We start from the raw sequence: 24,836 nt of genomic DNA, 5'->3' as shown, positions 1-24,836 counted from the left end.
TCAGACCCATGGAATGCCGTGGGTTGGAAGGGATCCTAAAGATCATCTATTTCCACCCCCCTTCCTGGGCAAGGACACCTTCCACAGCATTTCCAGCCACCGGGAGATATCCCAGCTTTCACATCACAGATCTTACGTGCAGGTGTCCAGGCAGGGGGAGTGAGATTTCAAGAGCTCCCAGGAGATGCTCCCCTGGCTGCCCCACCTGCAGCCAGCTGAGTTTCTAGCTGCCCCAGCCCCAGCCCTGTGTGTGGGCTCCACACCTGGTGAGCAGCACGGCGACGTCGTGGTGCAGGGGGTGGGAGTCTCCCTTCACGTTGATGCTCTTCTGCCACTTGCAGAAGCTTTTCAAGGTGTTGTCTGCGTGGTGGGAGATCTTCAGGTCCTCCTGCCAACACAGAGGGAGATCTGCTGGAGCTGTTTGGATTTTGGGATGGGGAGGGGAGAGGTCTGACCCCAGGCACGTCAGAGTGGGATTGGGAGGGACTGCCATCCAGATGGAACTGCTCCATGTTTATAGCTTGTAGGCTGGGTGGGAAGACAGCCCTTTTCCTGCTTTCTTTTCATCTGTGATTCAACCAAAACATCAAATCATGCAGTAACAGGGGTTAAGAACCACCGCAGGAAAACGCCGTGTGCTGCCTGACAGAGAAGAACGTGGCTGAGTGGCCTCAGGCCCCTCAGAGCCACCACAGCAGCTTGGACACGGCCACCCAGTGACCCAGAGCCCTCTGCCACCACAGTGACGCCGTGTCACCATAAACCAGCCCAAAACCAGGCTCTGCACCATCCCTGCTTCCACCAGCACAGACGAGGAGGCAAAGCTGGGCACCTGGATTTCCCCCCCACACGCTCAGCCAGGCCACGGGGCCAGCCCAGGAGGGAGCCTGGTCTCCAGCCCAGCCCAGCCTGGGCCTCACCTCCTCGTGCTCCAGCAGGATCAGCCGCACTATGGCGATGTTGATGGGGTTCCCGATGCTGGCGTGGTGGAACAGCCCCGCCACCTGCACAGGGACACCACGGGGACATGGCTGGGGACACAGCAGCCTGGACACTGCTGCTGCCACCTCCAGCTGCAGCAGCTCCTGCAGGAAAAGCTGCCGCAGGCTGTTGACAACACCTCAGGAATTCCCCACATGGGAGACAAGAGCAGACAGAGGGAGGCCTGCCATGAAACCCATTTACACCCGATGTGATCTGTGCAGACGCTGGAACTCAGCCAGAAACGCCCGGGGAACCCCTCTGCTCTCACTCCTATGGGATGTGTTTAACATCTCAAAGGAGCTCGGTGCTCTCTGGGTGCCTCAGCACCCCCAGAAACCCAGGGATGTTACCTGAGCTCCTCTGCCCCGTCCCACCCTCTCCTGGCATCAAGCAAAGCTTTCCTCTGGAATGCCCAGAGGTGCCACCCCGGCAGCAGCAGAGGGACAGACTGAGCCACCTCCTTCTCTGCTTGTGCCGTGGCACCAGCACAGCCCCCCAGACTGCCAGCAGAGACCAGCACAGCCTGGCTGTCCTTCCTGGCACCTCCCTTGGAGACCACGTCCCCGTGCCCATGGTCCCACGGCAGGTGGCCCTGCCCGTGTCAGGGGGGACCTGGACGAGCTCTGGGTCACCCCAGGGCTCCGTGCCAGCCCTGCAGGGCAGCACTCACCATGTTCATGACGGTCAGCACGTACTTCTCGATGTTGGCGCTGCCGTGGAACTCCACCATCTTGGTGTCTGCCACCACCAGCGTCTCCACCCACTTCTCCCTGCTGATGGAGCGCGGCTTGATCCTTCTCCTCCTGTGCTGCTTCTGCTCCCACCTCTCCCTGCGCCTCTCAGACCGCTCCAGGCTTTCCTCAGACTCTGAGGGATTTAAGGGGGAAAATATTTTTTTCCTTGATCAAGTGCCTGCAAGTTTAATATCTTCTTTCTTAACTCAAAGGAATCACCTTTGATGTGGAGAAGGCTCCCACTTCGAGCCATAACTCAATATCCATGTGCATTTTGCTGTGCTCTGTTCCAGAGGACTCTGAGCTCAGCCTGCTGCACACGAGCAGGACACAAAAAAAAACCAAAATAAACAGAGCATTTGAAGGACTTTCTTTGGCCAGAACTGGGTTTGTAATATTCCTCAAGGAATAGGGAACCTCCCAAAGCAGAGTCTTAGCTTTTTTCTGACACAGGAATTTGTAGACAACACTGCAGAGAAACAACCTGAGAAAAAAACCCCGGCGGCTGCACATTTGGGGTCACCCCAAATCTGTGTTCTGCAGGAAGGGACAGTTCCCATCACGATGAGCTCTGTGTCCCCAAAGCAGGACTGGCGACTGGAGCCAGACCCCAGCAGCAGCAGGGACCGGCAGCCAGCACAGAGACTGCCCCAGGCACAGGGAGAGGAGAGCGGGCTCTGCTCCTTCCCGGGGGAAACAACGGCGGCGCTGGCTGGGAGCGCGGGGGCGGCGAGAGCTCCTCACGCACACCAGCGCTGGGAATCCTGCAGCGGGGACTTTTCCTGTGACACGGCTCCAAGAGCAAGGTCAGGGTCAGCCCGAGCTGGGTGAAGGCTTTACAAACCTCATCCCACACAGTGGGAATGGCTTCCACGGCTTCCCTAACAATGGGCTCCTACATTTCCTGGGCTGCACTGAGCAGCAGTGTGCCGTGAAAGGGCGTTTCATCCCCAGCCTGAGAAATCCCAGCTATCTGCACCCCCTGATGAATTGCTAATGCCACTGTGACAGTTTAATCACAGCAGCTTCCTCGGAGCTCGTTCCCTTTGTGTCCTTAGTGCTGAGCTCCAGCTGGGATGGGACGTGAGGCTGCTGCAGAGCTGGGGGGGCCCAGGGGGCATTTCCCCTCGGGATGGTCCCTGTCCAGCACCACCCAGCTGAGCACACGGGCAGCCCTGGGCACTGACAGGAGTTAAACAACACCAGCAGCACCTGCCTGTCGTGGGCAAAGCAAAGAGCAACACAGCAGAGCTCAGCGAGAGGATGGCAGTCACTAAAATCCTACAGACTTTGGGATTCCTTTGGGATTCCCCTCCAGGGCACGCACAGCACGTCCACCCCACTGGTCCTGGTTACAGAGGAGATCCACATGAATTACACACAGCCAGAGAAATTAATGATCAAGAATAGACTTCCAAGTACAGAATGGACTTGAGTCAAGAACAGACTTCAAAGCCTAGAAGAAGCCATTAAGATGATTACCACAGATTAAGTAATTAATTTAGATTATCAGAAGAATGCCTGAAGATAACCCTGTTACAGAAGCAAACCCCAGTTTGTGAAAGCAGAGAGCTCCAGAAAACGTGCAGCACATAATGCACTGCAGCTTCATCAGGGAGCAAAGGGCCCCTGAGCTGCTGGGAGTGCACTGAATTCCCTGAAATGCTGGACTTGGGGGTTTATCCAGCCCTTCTGCTGTGCACAGGGAAGGACCCACATGCCCTCTGCCCACAGTGGGAACTCCCAGGGCAGCCACCGAGTTCCACTCCCAGAGTCCAACGCCCTGGCAGGTCAAAACCACAGCTTTGGTGGAAATGAAAGCAAAAGCTCTGTCTCCACATCAGCCCCGGCCTGCAGCAGGGCTGGGAGCAGAAGATGAGCCCAGAGGCCGGGGGTCCAGCACCCACTGTGGCACGGTGCCACAGAGGAAGGGACAGTACCTGGCACGCCGCAGGACTCCCGCGGGGCCGGGGCTCTGCTGCCCTGCTCAGCCCTGGCCTTGGGCAGCTGGCGCTTGTAGATCCTGTGGGGCTGTGCTGCTCCCTCCTCCCGGGGGCTGCTGGACACGGGCTCGATGAAATAGTCCTCGTTCATCAGCTGAAACACACCTTTCTGCCAGGGAGACACAAAGTGCCACCGTGAGGCCACCTGCAGCCCAGGTGGAACCTGGCACTAGGAGCAATCATGGAATCGAGGGACCTTAAAGCCCATCCCTGCCATGGCAGGGACACCTCCCACTGTCCCAGGTGCTCCCAGCCCCAGTGTCCAGCCTGGCCTTTGGGCATTTCAGGGATCCAGGGGCAGCCCCGGCTGCTCTGGGAATTCCAGCCCAGCCCCTGCCCACCCTCCCAGGGAAGGATTCTCCCCAGTATCCCTTTACTCCTGCCCTCTGGCACTGGGAAGCCGTGGAGGATCTGATGGAGTTGTGCTCTCTGCACAGTGAGGGACACGAGCGTGAGCGCTGCCCCACCAGCTACAGGGGACATTTCTGCAGACCCACAGGAGGTTTCTTTCCCCAAACTCCTCCAGGCCACTGCTGCCTCAGGAAATACCAGCAGTGGAGAGTTGAGGAAACAGCGAGCAGAGCAGCGTCACTGCCCAGGAGCTGTGCTCTCACACCTGCAGCTCCCAGCCCCCCGTTCCCAGGGGTGCTCCTCACAATCCCAGTCCTGCAGCACAAGGCAGAGAATTGCTACTTTTGGGAATTTGGACACAAACAAGTAAACCCAGCCCCGCAGAGTTCCCAAACCACTGCAATCCATGGGAAATTCACAGCCAGCTCATCCATGTTGTACCAGACCTGCGTGATGAGATGCCGCCTCTGCTGCTGGGAGTTTTGGTGTCACTCTTGGCAGAAGCAAGGGTTCCACCCAGCCCCTGCCATTCCCTTGCGGGCCAGGGCTCGGTGTGGAGGGGGCTGTACTCACCAGGCCATCGCAGGTGCTGAGGGCAGCCAGCCCCGCCTGCCGCGCCCGGCCCCGCACCTCCCCGATCATGTGGCACGGGTTGTAGGAGCGGGGCTGGATCTTGGCGCCCGCGATGCCCCCGAAACGCCTCTCGCTGACAAAGCCCGGAGCCAGGAGGTGCCTGTTGAGGCTCAGGTTGAATTTCAGGGCTTGCCCTCGGTACTGCAGCTCGTAGAAGGCGGGAAGCTTGCTCCTGGAGGCAGGAGACCTCCGGTGGAGGGCCCGGTGGGACAAGTCGTAGGACAGGAAGGCTCCGCTCTCGTCGACCTTGATGGGATGGACGATGTCGCTGCCGGAGCGCGGCTCTGGGGAGAGGGGGTGCGGTGCTTACCGGCAGGCTTCTTCACCTTTCCTCTCGCACCCCTGCCCCCCGCCGGACTCCCCCTGCGGCGGCAGCGGGATGCACAGCAGCGGGATGTGCCCGCTGGGGCGGCACGGGGCAGGGGCAGCAGGGACTGCGCCTGGCCCGGCTGCCCTCGGGGCCAGCGCCGGGCTGGCCGGGGACAGCGCTGGGGCCGGGGTTAGGGGCCGGCCGGGCGAGGGGAGTCAGGCAGCTGCGGAGCCCGGCTCTGCCCCGCTTCAGTCCCGCTGTTAGCAAAATAACCACCGAACAAACAACGGGAAAACTCCCAAAAAACGGAATCCCCGCTTTGAGGCGGCGTTGGGACACGCCGTCTCTGGGGGCAAAGCGCCCGCGGGCACGGAGCGCCCCGGAGCCTCCCCAGGCGGGGCGGGGAGCCGGGACGGGACCGGGGCTGCGGCTCCGAGCGTGCCCAACCGGGGGCACCGGGCTGGCCGGCTCGCAAGCATCCCGCGAACACTCCCGCGGACACCCGGCGCTCATCCCGCGGGCAATCCCGCGGACACCCGGCGCTCATCCCGCGGACACCCAGCGCTCATCCCGCGGACACCCAGCGCTCATTCCGCTCATCCCGCGGACAATCCCGCGGACACCCAGCGCTCATTCCGCTCATCCCGCGGACAATCCCGCGGACACCCAGCGCTCATTCCGCTCATCCCGCGGACCATCCCGCGGACACCCAGCGCTCATTCCGCTCATCCCGCGGACAATCCCGCGGACACCCGGCGCTCATTCCGCTCATCCCGCGGACAATCCCGCGGACCATCCCGCGGACAATCCCGCGGACACCCGGCGCTCATTCCGCTCATCCCGCGGACAATCCCGCGGACACCCGGCGCTTATCCCGCGGACCATCCCGCGGACAATCCCGCGGACACCCGGCGCTCATCCCCGCGGACCCCCCCCGCGCCCCTCCCGCGGACAATCCCCGCCGTGCTGTCCCCCCGGACCTGTCCCCGCGGGGCCCCCGCCCGCGGCCAGCGCCAGCGCGGCGGCGACGGGGACGAGGGGCAGGAGCGGGCGCAGCGCGGCCGGGGCCGCCATGGCTGCGGCGGGCTGGGGGCGCCCCGGGGCGGGGCCGGGCGCGGCGGGGCGGGGCTGCACACAACAGATGGGCGGGGCTGAGCGTGTTGGGGGCGGGGCTATGCACATCAGAGGGGCGGGGTTATGTACATTGGAGAGGCGGGGTTATTCGCATTAGGGGCGGGTTTATGCACATCAGAGGGGCGGGGTTACTTGTATTGGGCGGGGCTATGTACATTAGAGAGGCGGGGTTATTCATATTAGGTATGGGATTATGTGCATCAGAGGGGCGGGGTTATGTACATTAGAGAGGCGGGGTTATTTGCATTAGGGGCGGGGTTATGCACATCAGAGGGGCGGGGTTATGCACATTAGAGAGGAGGGGGTTATTTCTATTAGGGTGGGGTTATGTACATCGGGGTGGGGTTATGTACATTAGAGAGGCGGGGTTATTCATATTAGGTATGGGATTATGTGCATCAGAGGGGTGGGGTTATGTACATTAGAGAGGTGGGGTTATTTGCATTAGGGGCTGGGTTATGCACATCAGAGGGGCGGGGTTATGTACATTAGAGGGGCAGGGTTATCATATTGGGGAGGGGTCATGTGCATCAGGGCGGGGTTATTCATATTAGGGACAGGATTATGTGCATCAGAGGGGCGGGGTTATGTACATTGGAGAGGTGGGGTTATTCTTATTAGGGGCAGGGTTATGCACATAAGAAGGGTGGGGTTATGTACATTAGAGAGGCGGGGTTATTCATATTAGGGATGGGAATATGCACATCAGAGGGGTGGGGTTATGTACATTAGAGAGGCAGGGTTATTCATATTAGGGGGTGGGTTATGCACATCAGGGGGCGGGGTTATGTACATTAGAGAGGCAGGGTTATTCATATTAGGGGGTGGGTTATGCACATCAGGGGGCGGGGTTATGTACATTAGAGAGGCGGGGTTATTCGTATTAGGGGCTGGGTTATGCACATCAGAGGGGTGGGGTTATGTACATTAGAGAGGCGGGGTTATTCATATTAGGGGGTGGGTTATGCACATCAGGGGACAGGGTTATGTACATTAGAGAGGCAGGCTTTTTCATATTGGGGCGGGGTTATGTACATCATGGGGCGGGGTTATACTGATGTCTAAAGTTTGAGCTTTCACATTTTCCAGGTTCTGTGCTGCATTAGTTTATAACGCTGAACTCCATACAAAGTGTCAGAAGCTCTCCTCACAGCTCAGTCCCACAGAACGATCCTTTTCCAGCCCCAGAACCAAGGACACCGCTGCAGCTTCAGGCCCTAAAAGAGTAAACAACAGGGAAATGAGTAGAGCAGCCTGGGAGGATGGGACTGCATCGCCTGGAGCTGGAATTGGACAATTAACCCCAATATGGAAATGGACCAAAATTTATGAAAGTGTGAAAATGTGCGACCTGGCGTCCAACTTGGGTGTAGCCACAGCCAGGCTCTTGCACTGCCAAGGTGTACCCTGTGAAGGCCTTTTAATAAACCCCTGCTTTATTCTTTAACTCTGCCCGGCTCTGTTCCAGGCAGCCTCTCAAGGCATCACTGCACATCAGATGGGCGGGGTTATGCACATTAAAACAGGGATTATGTACATTAGGGGCAGGGCTATGCACATTAAAAGTGGGTTATGTACATTGGGGGCGGGGTTATGCACATTAAGAGCAGGCTATGTACATTAGGGGCGGGGCTATGCACGTTAAAAGTAAGTTATGTAAATTAGGGGCAGGGTTATGCACACTAAAACAGGGATTATGTACATTGGGGGCGGGATTATGCACATTAAAAGCGGGCTATGTAAATTAGAGGCAGGGTTATGCACATTAAAACAGGGATTATGTACATTAGGGGCGGGGCTATGCATATTCAGGGGCGGGGCGTCTGTTCCGCGTAGCCCGCGTGGCCCAGGGCGCCCCCTGGCGCTCCCTTGCCGCTCTGCTTCGTCTGCCGCGCCGGGAGGACCGCGATTAAAAACAACCACAAAAATTCAGCCAATTTTCGGTCAAAAATGAAAAACGCTGCTTGGCTGAGGCCGCCACGTCCCCCCTCTCCTCAGCCGGGGCTGTCTCTCGCTGCCTCCTTTTATTTTCTCTCAGCTTGAAGCGCAAACACCCGGGGTTTCTGGGCTCTATTAATTACCCTCAGGGGCTGCTCGCGGCTCCTGCAGCCCGCAGCTTTCCCGGGACAGCCGCATCTCCGCACCTGCGGGGATGATGGGATAACGTTTGGGACGATGTTTAATTAGGCGATAACGTTTAATTAGCGATAACGTTATTAACTGTGCAGCTCAGCCGGGGCACGCGCCCTCTGGCGGCCGGAGCGGGGAACGCCCGCGGCCGCTGGGGCCGGTGCCGAGGCCCGCGGCGGCCACACGGCGAGCGTGGCGCCCGGCTAGCTCAGTCGGTAGAGCATGGGACTCTTAATCCCAGGGTCGTGGGTTCGAGCCCCACGTTGGGCGCAATACGTTTTTCCAATTTTTTTGTTGCTTTTTATTCAATTTTTTTCCGCCCAGACTGGCTCCTCGCTGCGCGGACAGCCCGCAGCCGGCAGCCGAGCCGCCCCCGCACGCCGAGCGGGGCGGAGCGGGCGCGGAGCCCGCGGACTCCATGTCCCGGCATGCCCGGGCCGCGGCTGCGCGCCGGGGCCGGGCCGCGCAGCGCCGGGGCCGGGCCGGGCAGCGCCGGGGCCCCGCGGGGAGCGGCCGGAGGAGGGACCGGCCCTTATAAATGGCGCCCAAGCAGGACCCCAAGCCCAAGTTCCAGGAGGGTGAGTGCGGGCAGGGCTCGGGGCGGCGGCGGGGCGGGCCCGGGGGCGCCGCGGGCCGCGCCCGGCGCGGGGGGCTCGCCGCTGGCCCCGGGGCTCGGGGTGCGGCTCCCTGCGCTCCCCGCTCAGCCCCGAGCAGGTGCGAATCGGTGGGAAAGATGAATTCCCGCAGGCTTTGTGTCCTCCCGGCCCTCCTCTTTGCTGCCGGTAACGCGCGGGCCCTCCCCACCCCATTATCCCAAACAGCCCTCGTTTCCCTGCGCGGATGTTCCTTGGCATTGAAACGGCTGGAATCCCTCCGGTTTGTCGGGTCGGTTGTTTTAATGCCTTTGAGAAATGGTTGTTTATTGTCCCCCGGAAGGGAGCCCGGTGCAGGAGGATTCATGGAGGCAGCGTTGGATTCCGGCACAGCTGGAATCCACATCTGCCGCAGAGCACCGGGCTTTGGGTGAATGGGGATGAATCGGGCTTTTAGGAGGGTTTTTCTGCGTATATTTTGATTTTTAGGTAGTAGTTGCGGTCGAGGGTAATACAAGTAAGATAAATAAAAATAGCAATGCAGAGTAAGATGGAGGCCCCGTCCCTGGAGTGTCCCAGGCCAGCCTGGATGGGCTTGGAGCAGCCTGGGACAGTGGCAGTGTCCCTGCCCTGGCAGGGGTGGGATGGGATGGGCTCTGGTGTAAGGAACAGTGTGTGCATGCAGGGAACAGCCCTCGTGTGAGGGAGCAGGAGCCTGCCGGGTTAGCATGCAGACAAAGAGCCCTTTCTGCAAATCATCCGTGTGGTTTTTAAAAATGACTGTTCCTCAGTAACCGTGGGCATCTCTCCTGGAGAACACTGCACAGCTCTGAGGCTGGGGTGTGTCTGCCACCAGCGCTGTGACACTGAGGGCGGTAATGTCACCTCTGATTGTCAGCCCCGTCTGGAGGGACATTTTTAAATGAATAAAAGTCCTGACTGTGTGATGTATCAGTGTGGGCACTTCTGGGAGAGCCCTTCTGAGCCCTTCTCTTTGTTGAGACACTGAAGCATTTCACAGTTCTGCCGCTCATCTTCCCAAAAGCGGGAGGCCCTGCAGCTTCCAGGAGGAGATGTGTGTCCTCAGCTATCCTGTGTTAAGTGCCCTGCAATTCCCACAATGGAACCACGCAAGGAGCCTCGGCCAGGAGGAGATAAAGCCAGGCTGAAGGACAGCCTCATCCTGCTCCAAACCCCAGAATGCAGGGCTTCTGCTGCCCAGCCATGTCCCTCAGGCTGGGTGGGGAAGCAGTGTGGGGGTCTCTGCCTGACTCCCCTGAGCTGGGAATGCCACGTGCTGCCCTTCCTGCAAGGAAAGGACACGGGTGACAGTGGCTTTCAGGTGCCAGGAGCTTCAGGTGCAGAGCTGGGATCTGAGGAGAGTACCCAGTAATCCCTTAATCTCAGGGTTACTGGATCAGTAACCCCTCAGAGGGGCAGCTTTGCCTGCCTGTGGCCGAGCCCAGCCTTTTGTGGGGGCTGCACCTGAGCTGAGGCTGGGCAGGAGTCTGGGCATGGCAGGGATGTGGGGTTTGCTGCCAAAGGCACTGTGACTGTGCCAGTGTGCAGCTGCTCCTGAGATCCTCAGGGATCTCTGCTCTGGGCTCCAAACAATCACTGCTCTGATCCCTTTGGTGGGACAGAGAATTTGCTTCTCCAGTCAGTTCCCCGAGGCTGCTCTGTGCTGTTCCTGGTGGCAGGGCTGTGGGAAGGGCCCTCTGAGCTGTTTGTCTGTGCTTCCCTTGCAGGTGAGCGGGTGCTTTGTTTCCATGGACCTCTCCTTTATGAAGCCAAGGTGGGTGTGTGTGCCTGCAGGTGGCTCCAGGAAAACAAGGACATGTTTCTGTCTGCTGTGCCTCTAGATGGGACCAAGGACTGGAGCTAAAATTAACAAAAACCTGTCTGAAATCAATGTCAAGCCCTGGGGCTCTATTCCAGAACAATTTCAGGAAGCCCGGTGGCACCGTGCAGCTATTCTGGGAAGCTCCCAGAGGCTGTTAGAGCATCCCAGAACACTGCAAACATCCCAGAACACTTTGTGCCTGCAGGATTTGGTGCCTGAGCTTCCTCAGGGGGAGGGGGCTGAGTACAGCCCGTGGTCTTGCACAGTGCCCAGGAGGAGCTGCACTGCAGTGACAAAGGAGGTGGCAGTGTTAATTCTGCTTCCCAGTTCTGGCTTTTTAACCACAGGAGCCTGCACTGCAGATTTGTGCCCCTGCTGCCTCAGTGTTTGAGTGCTTCCACTCCCTCTGAAAGGGAAGGAAAAGGACTCTTGGAGCTGTGTGGGTTGGAAGGTGTGCAGAAATTTGGTGTCAGTGAGTGTTAACACAGGGAGGCAGGAGAAACTCTCGATTTCTCTCTTGAGGAGAGAGAGTTGCAATGCTAAAATCTCACCCAGAGCACTGAGAGGGTTTGGGCTGCTCCAAACCATTCCCCCCTTAGGGTTCCTGCTCTGCTCCTTCCTGCCTCTGGAGCAGGAGGATGAGGCTGTGGCAGTGTGGGACAATTCCCACCTTTGTGGGAGCGTGTGCTCAGGGCTGCTGTGCCAGTGCCTGCAGAGAGGAGGGTGATGGAGGCTCCTGGTTTTGAGGAAGTAGCCCTGTGCCACTCAGACAGCCCGAGCTGTGCTTGCCCTCCTTTTTCCAGAGTGGAATGAGTGCTGCAGGAGCAGGCTGTGCCAGCTGGGTGCTGCACGGGCTCTCCCTCACAAGTGGTTTTTGGCTGCCTGTTTGTACTGAGTGCATCCTTCTGGGTTCCTGCACTGGCAGAATGAACTTGAAGTTTCATTTTAAAGAGATTTAACTTGTTTATTTTAAGGGTTTAATTTTAAAAGCTGCTTTGTCAGTAGTAATGAATAACAACCTTGGCTTTCTTCCTGCTCCTTTGATCTGCTTTTCTCCCGTGGTTCTCAGTCCAGCAGTTGTTTTGCTCCTGCCCACATCCTTGTGTCCCACAGCAAGGTGGTCAGAGCAGCTCTTTGGGAGGGCTCGTGGCAAACAGGAGCTGTTTGTGCATCTCTGCTATGCAGAATTAAAGGAGAGTCACTTCAGGCCCTTCTAACACCCAGCAGGGAAAGTATTTTGCTACAGAACAGTATTTGAGTCATCTTTTGCTTGGTGCTCAGCCCTTTATTCTCCAAAACAAGCAGAGGCAGGCACAGGCTGTGTGTGGCTGGGTTTAGCTGCAGGCTGCCAGAGCAAGCACTGCTGCAGCAGCAGCAGGAGCACCTTAGTCCTGGCTGCAGGTTCACGTGAGCCTGGGTTTAAGTTCCGTGTGTGGCATTTTGCAGCTGTTTCCCGAGACAGGAGGCTCCTCTCTGGCAGTGTTTTGTAGCTGAAGTGGGTAAAGAACAGTGTGGTCTTGAGGAAATGTTGAATAGCCAAAGGTTCTGCCCTCTCAAACACTTGGAGGTGGCTCTGCATGCCAGGAAAATACCAATTATAATTTTGGGAGTAGTTTTTACTTCGGTGGAAGAAAAACCCCTTTTACAGAGACTCAGATCTGGAGCCCAGCAGGTTTTACAGCAGCCTCATTCTGTCACTGCTTGGGGGGGCAGTGGCAGCTGAATCTCAGCACCTCCAGAACAGGACCTGAACTTCCTGAGGGAAGTGTTGAGTTGGTGGATTTGATTTGTACAGCCAAGAAGTTCAGGGGCAGGGAAAACTCTGCAAGCTAAAGCAGCAAAATTCCCTGAGATCTCCTTGTGTTCCCTGGGACTGACTGACTTTTCTTCTGTTCCAGTGTGTAAAGGTTGCCATAAAGGACAAGCAAGTGAAATACTTCATCCACTACAGTGGTTGGAATAAAAAGTAAGTAGTGCATGCAATAAAAGCAGGATTTCTCTTTCCTTTCCAGGGAGATGCTTTGTCTGGGTGTGGGCTGGGTGCAGCAGCCCTGCCATGTCCCTGCTGGTGGCAGATCCTCTGGGACTGACCAGAGTGATTTAATACCTGAGCTGCTGGTTTGTGGAACACAGAGAGCGTTGCCAAACTGGCCATTTCCTGCAGAGCTGTCAGGAGGCTGCTGGGAATGCTCTGGGACATTCTGGCTGTTCAGGGTGGGAAGCACCGGAGTTCCTCCCTGGCAGAAACCTCTGCTATGAAAACTTCCTTGCTATGCCTTGGGAGGAAGGGCAGCTCCTACTGAGGTGGGGCAAAGCCACTCAGATCCCTTGCCTCTTACCCCAGGTATTCAGGGGATTTTGGAGCTTGCTGAGGGCTGGGTTAGCAGCAGGTGCAGCCTGTGTCTCAGCTCCAGCCGCTCACATTAAAGTAAACATACAGATGCTTTTTCCTCCTGCAAAACTGGCAGGGTTCCAGGTGGGAGATGGCTGAGGGTCACAGGCACCTCTGTGGGATAATGTTGAGCCCATTAGAGGTGAAAGCTTCCATAAGGTTGTTATATTGATGTACTTTTCTCCCTTTTTTTGAGTAGTTTTCTACCCCTCAGATTGAATTTAGGAAATGGAGGTTTTTTCCTAGGTGATTAAAAACCTCAGCTCTTCAGACCCAGAAGTCTCAGAGGGCAGTTTCCTGTTTGCTTTGGTTTCATTTCAGTGCTGAGGACTCTTAGTCACAGCAGTCTTGATCTCTGTGACGTGACTAAAAGCTGAGCCTCGTGTTTTAGATGTGACTTTTAATTGCATCCGCTCTCCCTGCTGCCAGAGGGCCAGGGGATGGCTCAGTGTAAACACAACAATTACAGGGGCACAACCACTCTGTGTGCTGGCTCCTCTTCACGAGGCAGCATCAGCGTGGCCCTTCCTCCCCTTGTTTGTGCCATGGAGGGGCAGAGGTGGTGTCCTGATCCCGCTTTTCGTGCTTGTGCTGTTTGAGCTTTCATTTTTGCCTCCAAGCTCCAATTAAGGACATTAAAAGTGGCGTTGCTGCCAGAGCCAGGCCAGCACAGCCTTCATCTGCAGCTGTCGGGGCCTGGCTTGGCATTACTTTGCCAGTATCAACAGTCAGGATAGCAGCAGGCTTTGTCACCGTGGGGCACAGAGGTGTCACCTGGGCACTCAGCACTTCTGCAAGGTCTCTCACAGCTGAATGGGCAGGAGGGGATAAGTGCTTAGACAGCTGAGCAGAGCACTGCCCAAACCCCAGAGGCTCTGGGCACAGCTGGCGTGTCTCCCTGCAGTCTGCAGGTGCTGCCCTTGCCCTCTCTCCACCCTCTGCAGTCCTGGTGCTCCTGCAGCAGTATTGCTTTGGCCACGTGCTGCTCCAGGAGTAGCAGCTGCTGAAATCTGGCACAGAACTCTTCATGAAGAGCTTTCACTGTACTTTGGAATACCTCGGCCACTTTTAATGTGTTTTATTTGAGATGAGTTGTCAGATTGCTCAGCTGAGGCACTCTGTGTTGAAGTGGAATTCCTGCTGCAATGGCAATTTCCCCAACACCTGTTCTCTTAAATCGTTCACTTCAGATTCTGCAAATATTCATGCCATCTTGGTTTCCTTCACAGACAGAAATCAGAGCTCTTCTCCTTACAGTAAGACCCTATTGCTGAATTTGTTAACCTATAAAATGTTGGAATAGATAAAGGAAACTGTCTCTAATATACTATGGCTACAGATACCCCATAATTTTATAAGCACAGAGTATTTTTTTTTTCCCTGTGATGCTTCTTTTGAATTATAGACTGTTCTCTCCCTCCTAAATTGCTCATCCCTGAAGTTTGGGAAGCTGGAAATGCCAGAGGGTTACATTTCCCTGGATAAATCATTCCAGCTCCAGTCAGTTTGGTAACTCTGGCCTTGAGCTGTGCCAGTCCATGACTTGACACAAAGCAGAGTTTAGTCCCAAATTCTGTGAAGCTTTAACTGACTGTTGTGTGTAGCAGGCGATCATGGGATGGTTTTGAGTGATGATTTATTTCTCTCTGGGTTTTTTCCAGCTGGGATGAATGGGTTCCAGAAAGCAGAGTGCTCAAATACGTGGATACCAACCTGCAGAAACAAAAAGAACTCCAGAAGGCCAACCAGTGAGTAGCAGGGAATAAGGGATTGTCAGGGAAGGTTTGTTTAACAGGGCTTCCATCCACAGTTATCAGAGGAAGCTACTGAGTTTCAAACCAAAACCAGAGAAGCTTCTTTTCCCACCAGAATCTTATTTCTGAATATGCTCTGTCTGAAGGGAACAATATGCAGAGGGGAAGATGAGAGGAGCTGCTCCAGGCAAGAAGACTTCTGGTCTGCAGCAGAAGAATGTTGAAGTGTAAGATTCTTTTTACTTGAAAATAAAAAACCCACCCCCAACCCTGCCCAAAACACCTCCCAGCCTTTGGCTCATCAGTTTTATTTCTAATGGCTCTGCAGCTCAACTCCCATTTCTTGTGGCACAGGCTGTGCAAAAGCAGTTTAGTGGCACCAAGAAGGCCTTTGTTAAAGTATTTCATTTAAAGTGCCCTTTAGATGGTGCACATTTAATGGTGAATTGAGGTGCTGAGCAGACACTCTCTGCAGTTTTTTGCAGTCTATTGTTGGTGACCTGACACTCAAAAAGTGGTGGTTCCTCATAAGCCTTGTGTATCTCAGTAAAATCAGTTTCCTTCTAGAATTCCCCTGCTCTTCCAAGCACTTTGGAATAAAATCCTTACAATGCCTTGCCTTCTGCCCTGGTGCAGTTGTCAAAACTGCATTTAAAGAGCCTTTCTTTGGCTGGTTTTGACAAAACTAAACCAATAAATACACAATTAAAAATGGGTCTGCATCCTAAGAGACCAGAAGCAAGCTCAGGCATCTACTAGAAAAACCTAATTGGAGCTGTGACTGTCAGATTTCCTTCACTCCATCCTTTTGGTGTTTCAGGAGAGGTTTTATGGTAGATTTTCAGACAATCAGTCCAGCTCTGCTCATTTGCCATCTTCTGTTTGGGCAGGGTTTCACTTAACGATGAACATGGCCCTTACTAATGGGATGTTTTGAATCCCTAACTTCATTTGTGATTCTGGCAGTCATAAGGAAGCTGCTGAAATGGCACCATTGCTCAGAAGTGGATTTGGCAGCAGTTTGGGCTGCAGGGCTCACTCAGGGGCGGGTTTGGTGTGGAATGTGAATCATGGCTTTCAGGAGTGCAGCACAGGTGGGGACAGGGAATTGGGGTTTGCTCTGGATCCTGGAGCAGTTGCGCTTTGGGACTGGCCAAAGCCTGGCCAGGGCTGTAGCTGGCTCCTGGTCTGGGGAAAGGGGAGCCCGTGGATCTGCTGGATCCCCCTGGATCTCCTGGCTGGGTGCTGCAGGCAGAACTCCAGCTGAGTCCTGCCAGCTTAGGAGCAGTCACTCACTGCTGTCCTCATGTGGGGTCAGACAAAACCCAGCCCAACTCTGTAGGCTGCTGATAATGAGTGTCATTAAAACCTAATTAAAACAGGTCTGAATGATGACCAGCACTGATTTGGCTGCTTAAGGGGCTGTTTCAGCTAAGTGTCCCCCGTGTGAGTGGTGGGAGGGAGCTGATGGTGGGTGTGGGTTTGACTCAGCTGTGAGTGTGTGTTGATTGCACTACAGAGTAATGCTTCCTGAAATACGCTTCCAAAATCCAGCCTCGGGGTTGTTCCCGTGTACATCAGAGCTCATTGCACACACACAAAGTACTGCTGGTGGGGAGGGGAGAAACTGCTCACACACCTGTTCTGGGAGGGTCGCACTGTCCCCCTCCATGGGCCTCAGAATGCACCTCTTGTGGCATTCCCGGAGGATCTGAGGGAAAGGTGGTTTATACTCTCAAACGGAGGATCTGAGGGAAAGGTGGTTTATACTCTCAAACGGAGGATCTGAGGGAAAGGTGGTTTATACTCTCAAACGGAGGATCTGAGGGAAAGGTGGTTTATACTCTCAAACGGAGGATCTGAGGGAAAGGTGGTTTATACTCTCAAACGCACTCTCCTGCCAGCCAAGCAGCGGTGGCACTGGTGTAAGCACAGCCTGTCCCCGGAGCGCCCGGGGGTGCTGAGCTGCAGGAAGGCAGGCGCTGGGCTGTGCGAGGGCTGCCCACGAGCTGTGTGTGTGCCCTGTCCCCAGGTTTTTCCGGCGGGATGGAGCCCACACCGTCTGCTGCCTGGAGACGCCGGCCATCTCCACGCGGTGAGTGAGGCTGGGCCAGCTGCCCCCCAGGACTGCCGCCCGGGGCCACCTCATCTTCCCTGCCTGCCCTCCTGGCTTCTGGCAGCCCTCAGCTCTGCTGGGGCCCACCTCCCACTTCCCTGGGTTCTTCCCTGGTTTCTTTCCTGATTTCTTTGTTAGTTTCTGGGCAGCAGGCCCTGGGGTACCTCAGCTCTCCTGGGTTCTTCCCTGGGTTCTTCCCTGGGTTCTTCCCTGGGTTCTTCCCTGGGTTCTTCCCTGGTTTATTTCCCGGTTTCTGGGCAGGCCCTGGGGTACCTCGGCTCTCCTGGGGCCCACCTTTCCTCTCCCCTGGGTTCCAGCAGACCCTGGGAGCCCTCAGCTTCTCTGGGCTCTAGGCAGGCCCTGGGTTTTTCCCCTGGGTTCCCCCCGAGTTCTGGGCAGGCCTTGGGAGCCCTCAGCTCCCCTGGGGCCCACCCTCCCTCTTTTCTGGGTTCTTTTCTGGGTTCTTTTCTGGGTTCTTTTCTGGGTTCTTTTCTGGGTTCTTTTCTGGGTTCTGGGCAGGCCCTGGGAGCCCTCAGCTCCCCTGGGGCCCACCTTTCCTCTCCCCTGGGTTGTGGCAGTCCCTGGGTTCTCCCCTGGGTTCTAGACAGGCTCTGGGAGCCCTCAGCTCTCCTGGGGCCCACCTTCCCTCTCCCCTGGTTTCTTTCCTGGTTTCTTTGTTGGGTTCTGGCAGGCCCTGGGAGCCCTCAGCTCTCCTGGGGCCCACCTTTCCTCTCCCCTGGGTTCTCCCCTGGGTTCTGGGCACCCTCGACTGTCCTGGGCTGCTTTGGCAGCAGGGCCTTGTGTGGGGCTGTTGAAAGCCCCTTTGCAGCTCCTCTGCCCTGCACCTTTGGGTGCAGTGGGAGGACGCTCCCCGTGTCCAGCTGCCTCCAGACTTCCAGCCCCGGATCCTTCTGGAGGCTGCTTCCTGCAGCCTGGAGCTCCTGGAAGGCAGCGCCGAGGAGTTTCCAGCAGCCTGGGGAGCAGTGCTGGTGTTGGAAGGGAGAGCTCAGAACCCGCTCCTCGTGCTCTGCTTTTGTTTGAGTCTGTTCAGGGTAACTGTTCTGCAAACTGCAGCAACTGGTTCCAAAAGCTGTGAAGCAATCTGTGATCAAATAGAAATATGTATGAAATGCAGCTTTGGGTTTAAAATAATTACTCGTCTTCTGATAACTGGAAGCTGTAGCAGAAAAAATGTGTAGTTAAAGCAGGCTTTATGGCTGCCTATGCAACACCCTCTGACTCTGTTAAATGTGCTGAATTCCAGCTTCCAAGAGTTTATTCTACATTTCATGGGCCTAAAAATCAGTCAGCATTAATGGGTGCTTGAAAAATAGGGAGGGTAACCAAGTGTTCTGGAGGGAAGATTATGGCACTGAGTAACAAATTAGGGAATAACATCTGGTTGTAAATTACCCAAATGGAGTTTTAAAAAACTCTGCTTCTGTTCTTATGGTTAACCTGATTTTTATCTTGTGAATTAATCCTGGGGAGGGCTCCCTGTTCCTCCCTGTTGGCTTTGGAAGAAAAGCCTTTCTCTTCAATGCACCAGCCCACTGTTGGTGACTTACCCTGGGAATTGCTCCCTCTGAGGGATGAGCTTTATCCTGCCCACAGCTTCAGCCTCATTTCAGCTGCTTTGCCTTTAAACAAACCCTTCACTCTCCCTATCTCCAGCCCTTCCTCAGAACTCTGCCTGTTTCCTGGCCCTGATAAACCCAGTCCAGAGCCTGAAAACAGGAGTCACTGAGGGAGTGCTGAATTTCCAGGGGATCAGTGTTGGCCTGGTGGAGTTTTATCCACCCGGTGCCCAGTTTTTGAGAAGGGGATCCAGGCTGCTGTTGGCAGGGAGCAAACTGAGAATGAGTCATGGTCCTCCAGCTAAAACTTGCTGAAAATGGGTAGTAAATAGAAAAAGTGCTCCTGCATCTTCCCTCTGCTGCTGCACTGGTGAAGCTGGAGGTTTTTTCAGTCTTTTACTGGAAGTTAATTCAGTTGAGTGAGATTTTTCTGGGAATTCCCAGCACTTCTGTTTCCTTGTGCCATATTCTGTCTGAAATAAAACAGCCACAAACCTCATGTAGTTCTCCAAGAGCAATTGGGAAGGACAAAACTTCCCAAAAATGGTGAATTCTAACCTGTTCCATAAAGAATCTCGTGGTGCCAAGCTCTGAAGCCAAGTTGTAGCTTGTGTTTCTCTGTGTGTACTTAGCTAAACACTGCCCAGGCCCCTGAGGATCTGCTCTCTGTGCTTGAAATATTTTCTGGCTTTCTGCTGTGGCTTCCTTAAGTACCACTCTCTTGACATGTGCACTAATTTGTGTTCTTCTTGCAGGAAAACAAAAAAGAACAAGCAGAAAAGTAAGTGTGCTTTATTTTGCATCTGAGCGGGTCTCTCTAGTGAAGGATTTGTAGCTGAAATAAGGCCTCCAACCTGGCCCAGTAATTCACTGACACCTTCTGCTGTCCCTCCTGGGCTCCTGGGGCTCTCCCTGCTCAGGAAGGGGAAGGTTTTCACTCCTCTGCTTGGTACAAAATCTACTTGTTCCAGTCTGTCGGGATTTGGAGCTCTTGCAATTGCAAAGCGAAGCTGATCTGCTGAAATAATTTCCTAAGTCAAGCTTAGGTTTTCTTACTGAGATGGAGACGTGACACAGCTGCAGAGCTGAGCTGCTGGGTCCAAAAATTCTCCCCCAAAAATATGACAGACTGGTGTGCTTCTAGTGCAGAAACCTCCCTCAGATAAGTGCCAGTGCAGCAGTTTAAACTGGCACAAACGGGAGGGCTCCCAGAACAGAAGTAATATTTAAAACAACAACAAAAAAACCCCAACAGGTGCAAAGGTGACCTGAGAAAAATCTGAGCCTTACTTTGAAATCCTTCTCCTAAATGTTGCGTGCTGTTTTTTGCTGCTGCTGTGTGCTGTGCACAGCTCCAGGCATTGGGGAGGGGAGCAGCACCAGTGAGACTCCCCAGCCTCCCAGGAAGAAGAGGGCTCGGGTGGATCCAACCGTTGAAAGTGTGAGTATTTTCCATTCCCTCCCAGGGATTTTGGGTGGAAAACAGAAGGGTGCTGTGCTCCCAATTAGTACCTGAGAGTAATTAGTCTGGCTTGGCTGTTCCCAGGAGGAGACGTTTATGAACAGAGTTGAAGTGAAGGTGAAGATCCCTGAAGAGCTGAAGCCATGGCTGGTGGATGACTGGGACTTGATCACCAGGCAGAAGCAGGTACCTGTGAAAATCCTGCCCAGCTCTGGGCAACACCTTCCACTATCCCAGGCTGCCCAGCTTGGCTGGGTTTTTTTAATGGCCAGCTAAACTCTTGGAGTCGTCCTCTCCTAACCCATCCTAACCTGCTGATTTCATCCTAGAAATGTCCTAGAGAGAAAGGCTTTCAGTTCAGCTTCCAGGTATAAATGTCTGCAAGAATGAGACAAACTTGTATTCTGTTTTGCATTTGTAGCTCTTCTACCTCCCTGCCAAGAAGAACGTGGACTCCATTTTAGAGGATTATGCAAACTACAAAAAATCCCGAGGAAATACTGATAACAAGTGAGTAGTGCTCACTGCCAGCCTTAAACACCTCCTTGGCTCTTGTTGGACTTGGATTCCATGGAAAATGGAATAAGGTTGTGAAACCTGACCCAGCCCCATGTGCAATGCCCTGTTCCAAGCCCAAAGTGGTGTTCAGAAATCCTGAGGGAGTAATTCCAAACTGCACGTCTGCTTTCTGGATATGATTTCTGCTTCCCCACTTGCCCTAAGCCTTTTCCTGAAGGGAGCTGATAGAAACTTCCCAGAGGAGCCGTGTGGGGTGAGCTCAGTGCCCCCGGGCTCCCTCACAGAGCCAGGGGCCAGGGAGGTGCACGAGGACTTGTAAATACTCAGATGGGCAAAGGCAATTATTGTTTGTAATTAGCCCAGCAACCAGCCCTGGGCAAAGCAAGGTGTGTTTACTCTGCAGGAGACTTTCCTGTTTGAAAGGGAGAACAGAAAGGGGAAGTAATTTTCTTCCATTCAAGAGGAAGCAGATTATTGACTTGTCAGGGTGTTTTAACCTGCTCTGATGTAATTGTCCTGATGCCTGCTCTAAATTTGTTGGCAGGGCGGGGTGAGGGTTGTGCTCCTCTGTCACTGCCAGCTCCTGTACAGGCAGGGTGAGGCTGGAGGCCTGCAGGAATCTGGCAGGAGAGGCCTGGGAGGAAGGGAGCAGGTGCCTGAAATACTGGGACTGTGCCCCTGTTCAGTGCAATTCATTCAGTATTGTCCTTTGAACCTGCTGTGAGCTGGGATGAGCCTTGGGTGACAGAGAAAGCTGCTGAATGTCCCCAGTGCTGCCTGTGCCTTCAGAAGGGCTGCTCCAAGTCCACCTCTTGGGGAGGATGACTGAAAACTGCTGCTCTTGGTTTGCCTACATCCTGGCTCCGTTCAGAGCAGCCCATCTTCCAGGGAGGTCTGGAATTGCATCCCTCCCTGTGGCTGTAGATTTTAAGGTCTCCAGATTAATTTCCTTGCACGATGTGAATGCCTGTGAAGGACCTTCCCGATTTTGGTGGTGTCCCCAAGCCAAGCCTCGCCCTGGAGCAGTCCTTGTTCCTTGGAGCAGGCCTTGCAGAGCTCTCTGTCCCCAGGGAATACGCTGTCAACGAGGTGGTGGCCGGGATCAAGGAGTATTTCAATGTCATGCTGGGCACCCAGCTGCTGTACAAGTTCGAGAGGCCCCAGTACGCCGAGATCCTGGCCGATCACCCCGATGCCCCCATGTCCCAGGTCTACGGGGCCCCGCACCTCCTGAGGCTCTTTGGTGAGTGCCACCTGGGCAGGGGGGGATGAAGAGCACTGGGAAGGAGTTAAGTGCTTGTTTCCCCCTCTCGAGCTCTGAAGGGTGGGTTCATTCCCTAAGGCTGGGCTCATTCCCTATCCATGTACCCAAAAGGCTCAGAGCCACTGTGGGGTTTGGGATGGGAATGAATTTTTAAAGTCTGGTTGGTTTGGGTGAGATTGTCTGTATCGGAGCTGATTCCTGGCTGCTTCCCTGGGCTGCTGTAAGGTTGTGGATTTACACAGTGACGTGAAGCAGTGTTTGTGACAAGTGTCCTTCCTTTGGGCAGTGCGGATCGGAGCCATGCTGGCCTACACGCCCCTGGATGAGAAGAGTCTGGCTTTGCTCTTGAACTACTTGCATGACTTCTTGAAGTGAGTACTTGTGAGGTCTTCCAGCAAGAAAGAGAGAGCTCAGGGAGCTCAGGCTGCTGTGAGGCTGCCCCTTTTCAGTGAATTGTTGTGTAACTGGGGCCTGTGTCTGGGATCTTCCCCACGGCTGCAGTTGAAGCCTCTCAGACTCCACTTCTCTGGTTCTGTTAATCTGCACTCCCACCCTGTCCCATCTGCTCCTTGTTGCAAAATAAATGCTTCAACATTTATTTATAGCTGCTAAAAAAAGCAGATGATAATTCCAGCAAGCTATTAAATTACACAACAGTTACTCAACAACAATTGAGCAAATGTTTAAAAAGTGATGAACTTTAGGAATGTTATTTCTGGGACAGACTGTCACCGGGGCTTTAGTGTGCTATGGTACCCTGTAGCCGTGGGATGTTCAGGAGGAAAACATCCTGATAATAAAAAAACACTTCAGTGTGAAATGAGGTAAGCTTTAAGGTCCCTTCCAACCCAAATCATTCCATGATTCTATGATTAGGAGCTATTGGAAGCTGAATGAAAGGCCTCAGTAAATCCAGGACAGCTCTGCAGCAGGGCTTGACGGGAGTCAGCCTGGTAGCCAGGGAAAACCTCTCCTGGGATAGCCCTGGTCCTTTGGGGCAGTGGGAGCTAAATGCAGGTGCTGAAGAGCTGTGAGGTAGAACTGTGACCCCAGTGAGCAGAAATCCTGACCCCAGTCCGTGAGAATTAATGGCACACAGCCTTTACCTTTGGCCATTCCTTGTTTTGCCATCCTTCACTCGGCCCTCGAGGGTCCCTGTTTGTGCAGACAGAGCTCCCTGGTGTCCTGTTCTGTCCCTGCTCCTTTGAGCAGAGCAGTGCCAGATTGCTTCTTGGTACAGCAGCTGCCTGAACCTCAAATACCAACAGCTTCGTGCTGTTAATCCTGAGCTGCCAGGGCTCACCTGGAGCCAGAGGTGCTTGGCAGCTCGTTTGGAATGGATTTTTTGGCTGAGCTGTCAGATCTGTGAGTGCTTGGCAGAGCTGATGGGAGCAGCTCCTGTGGGACCGACTGGTGCTTCTCAAAGCCTGTTGTGAGTCTGGGCATTCACAGATGCACTGAGCAACGGGGGATTCGGGCCAGAAGCAATGTAACGTTTTTGTTGTTTTTGTAGATACTTAGCGAAGAATTCCTCTGCGTTGTTCAGTGCCAGTGACTATGAGGTGGCCCCTCCGGAGTACCACCGGAAGGCGGTGTAACCCCACGGAGCAAGGCTTGGATCCTGCACCACTGTCCACTTCTGCATCCTGTCCTTCACCTCCCCGTCACACAGCTCCTGCACAGCTCCTGTGAACATAGAGTGATTCAGTTGTGTGTGTGAAGTGCAACTGCCACGTAAGTCCGGAAGACTCCTTGTTCTGCGGTGGAATTTCTTGTCCCAGAGTGGAAGCTCGGAGCTCCTGGAGCTCGGTGGTGTTTCTGGCTTGGTGTGTGCATCGCTGGGACGTAAAGGAATGTGTTCTGGTGTGTCATTGTCTGGACTCAGTGCTCGTAGGGCTGCTCTCCCCAGAGGCTCAGCCTCACTAACCCGCTTTATTCCATAGTAATGACAGACCACGAGGGCTGTGTCACCTGTCTTGGTGCTATTGACTGTCTCACTCACCCCAGTGACTTTTTGGTGTTGAAAGTTCAGTGTTTGGTTCATAAGTGTCTGCTTTTCATGGGGTAGTTGAAGGACTGTGACTTTTTTTTATATTCTAATGATAGGAAAATGCATTCTCATCTCGTAGTGTTTGGAAACGTTTGGTCTTTCGCAGAGCTGTTTTACAGATCTGCAAATAAACTTTTTTAATTTCAAATGTGGTGTCTGATGTTTGTCTTTGCATCAGTCGCTGCCGTGTGAGTGTCCTGGCCAGGCTGAGCAAGGGAATGAGGGGTTTGGATCTCTTGAAGGCATTGCATGACTTGGCTCTGAGTAGCTGCTCTTTGCAGGCAAAATACCAGGTTTTAATCACAGATGTTACTGCAGGAAGCCACAGTGGCCAGGGATCTGGGACCCATCCTGTCCCAGGGCTGCTCTGGGGTGGGGCTGAGCCTTTCCTGCAGGGGCTGAGGGGCAGGAGGGTCCCACACGTGTCCCCAGCATGGGTGTGCCTTCCCAGCCCCTGCTGGGGGTGACCCATGGGGCTGAGGGAAGGTGTGAGCACATTCCCTGGACAGGAGCCCAGCAGGGTCGTGTCCCGCCCTGCCCTGGTGCCCTCCTGTGCTGAGCACAGCCCCCGGTGGTGCTGGGGCTGGGATGGTCCGGTTGGATAAGGAGCTGTTTGGAAAAGCAGCAGGATCTGCTGTTCCATGGAAAAAGAACCATATTGAGCAATGGGGTGAGGGGAAGTTGCCATGGAAACTGAGGCAGGGCTGGGAGCAGCTGTGGCACTTCCAAGGCGGGTTCCTACTCGGAATTCTGTTCAGGGCAGGCAGGGAGTGGGGAAGGGGCACTGTGGGAAGGTGGGTGCTCCTCTGGCTCCTGGTGCTGTTCCACTCACTGTCTGCTCGCCTCAGCTTTGTTAATTAGCCACTTCTCATTATTTATCCTGGCCATTACCCGGAGCCAGGCTCACGTTCCAGTCTGAACAATGGATTTATCCTTTGCCAACTACCCCAAGAGTGAAAGCGGCCCTTTGCTGTCAGTGCTCGTGCT

The 24,836-nt window shown here is 54.6% G+C and overlaps 2 protein-coding genes and 1 non-coding gene across 6 annotated transcripts in view; 2 read left to right on the top strand and 1 right to left on the bottom strand.

The window, feature by feature from the left end:
• Nucleotides 1–6,119, bottom strand: part of ADAMTS7 (ADAM metallopeptidase with thrombospondin type 1 motif 7) — a 35,307-nt gene extending 29,188 nt beyond the window's left edge. For all 4 annotated transcript variants that reach the window (XR_005258147.1, XM_038147169.1, XM_038147170.1 and 1 more), the window contains exons 1-6: nt 5,996–6,119; nt 4,646–4,989; nt 3,659–3,830; nt 1,655–1,851; nt 921–1,004; nt 264–388 (exon numbers count right to left, since the gene is read on the bottom strand). Coding sequence is in view for 3 of the 4 variants with exons in the window: in XM_038147169.1 (XP_038003097.1) it covers nt 264–388; nt 921–1,004; nt 1,655–1,851; nt 3,659–3,830; nt 4,646–4,989; nt 5,996–6,089 (1,016 nt within the window). In the remaining variant the exon portion in view is untranslated. The remainder of the gene's footprint in view (nt 1–263; nt 389–920; nt 1,005–1,654; nt 1,852–3,658; nt 3,831–4,645; nt 4,990–5,995) is intronic.
• A 2,357-nt stretch (nt 6,120–8,476) lies between these two features.
• Nucleotides 8,477–8,549, top strand: TRNAK-CUU. The gene has a single exon. It is a non-coding gene; the product is annotated as a tRNA-Lys (tRNA).
• Nucleotides 8,550–8,716: 167 nt separating this feature from the next.
• Nucleotides 8,717–23,997, top strand: MORF4L1 (mortality factor 4 like 1). Its single transcript, XM_038147172.1, has 13 exons — nt 8,717–8,857; nt 10,621–10,667; nt 12,614–12,681; nt 14,769–14,855; nt 15,008–15,088; nt 16,894–16,956; nt 19,310–19,335; nt 19,907–19,995; nt 20,101–20,202; nt 20,438–20,526; nt 21,606–21,778; nt 22,086–22,170; nt 23,313–23,997. The coding sequence occupies exons 1-13, from the start codon at nt 8,818–8,820 to the stop codon at nt 23,395–23,397; spliced, it is 1,035 nt and encodes a 344-aa protein (XP_038003100.1). The 5' UTR covers nt 8,717–8,817; the 3' UTR covers nt 23,398–23,997.
• The last annotated feature ends 839 nt before the right edge of the window (nt 23,998–24,836 follow it).

The sequence above is a fragment of the Motacilla alba genome, chromosome 10, assembly GCF_015832195.1.
Source record: "Motacilla alba alba isolate MOTALB_02 chromosome 10, Motacilla_alba_V1.0_pri, whole genome shotgun sequence".
NCBI lineage: Eukaryota > Metazoa > Chordata > Aves > Passeriformes > Motacillidae > Motacilla > Motacilla alba.
This window is presented reverse-complemented; position numbering and strand designations above follow the sequence as displayed.

What these genes read in the sequence shown, in the direction of transcription:
- MORF4L1 (XM_038147172.1), top strand. Translation starts at nt 8,818, where the DNA reads ATGGCGCCCAAGCAGGACCCCAAGCCCAAGTTCCAGGAGG. An exon ending in CTCTCCTTTATGAAGCCAAG is followed by an intron (nt 10,668 to 12,613) that starts GTGGGTGTGTGT and finishes CTTCTGTTCCAG; the next exon opens with TGTGTAAAGGTTGCCATAAA. An exon ending in AAAAAAGAACAAGCAGAAAA is followed by an intron (nt 19,336 to 19,906) that starts GTAAGTGTGCTT and finishes TGCTGTGCACAG; the next exon opens with CTCCAGGCATTGGGGAGGGG.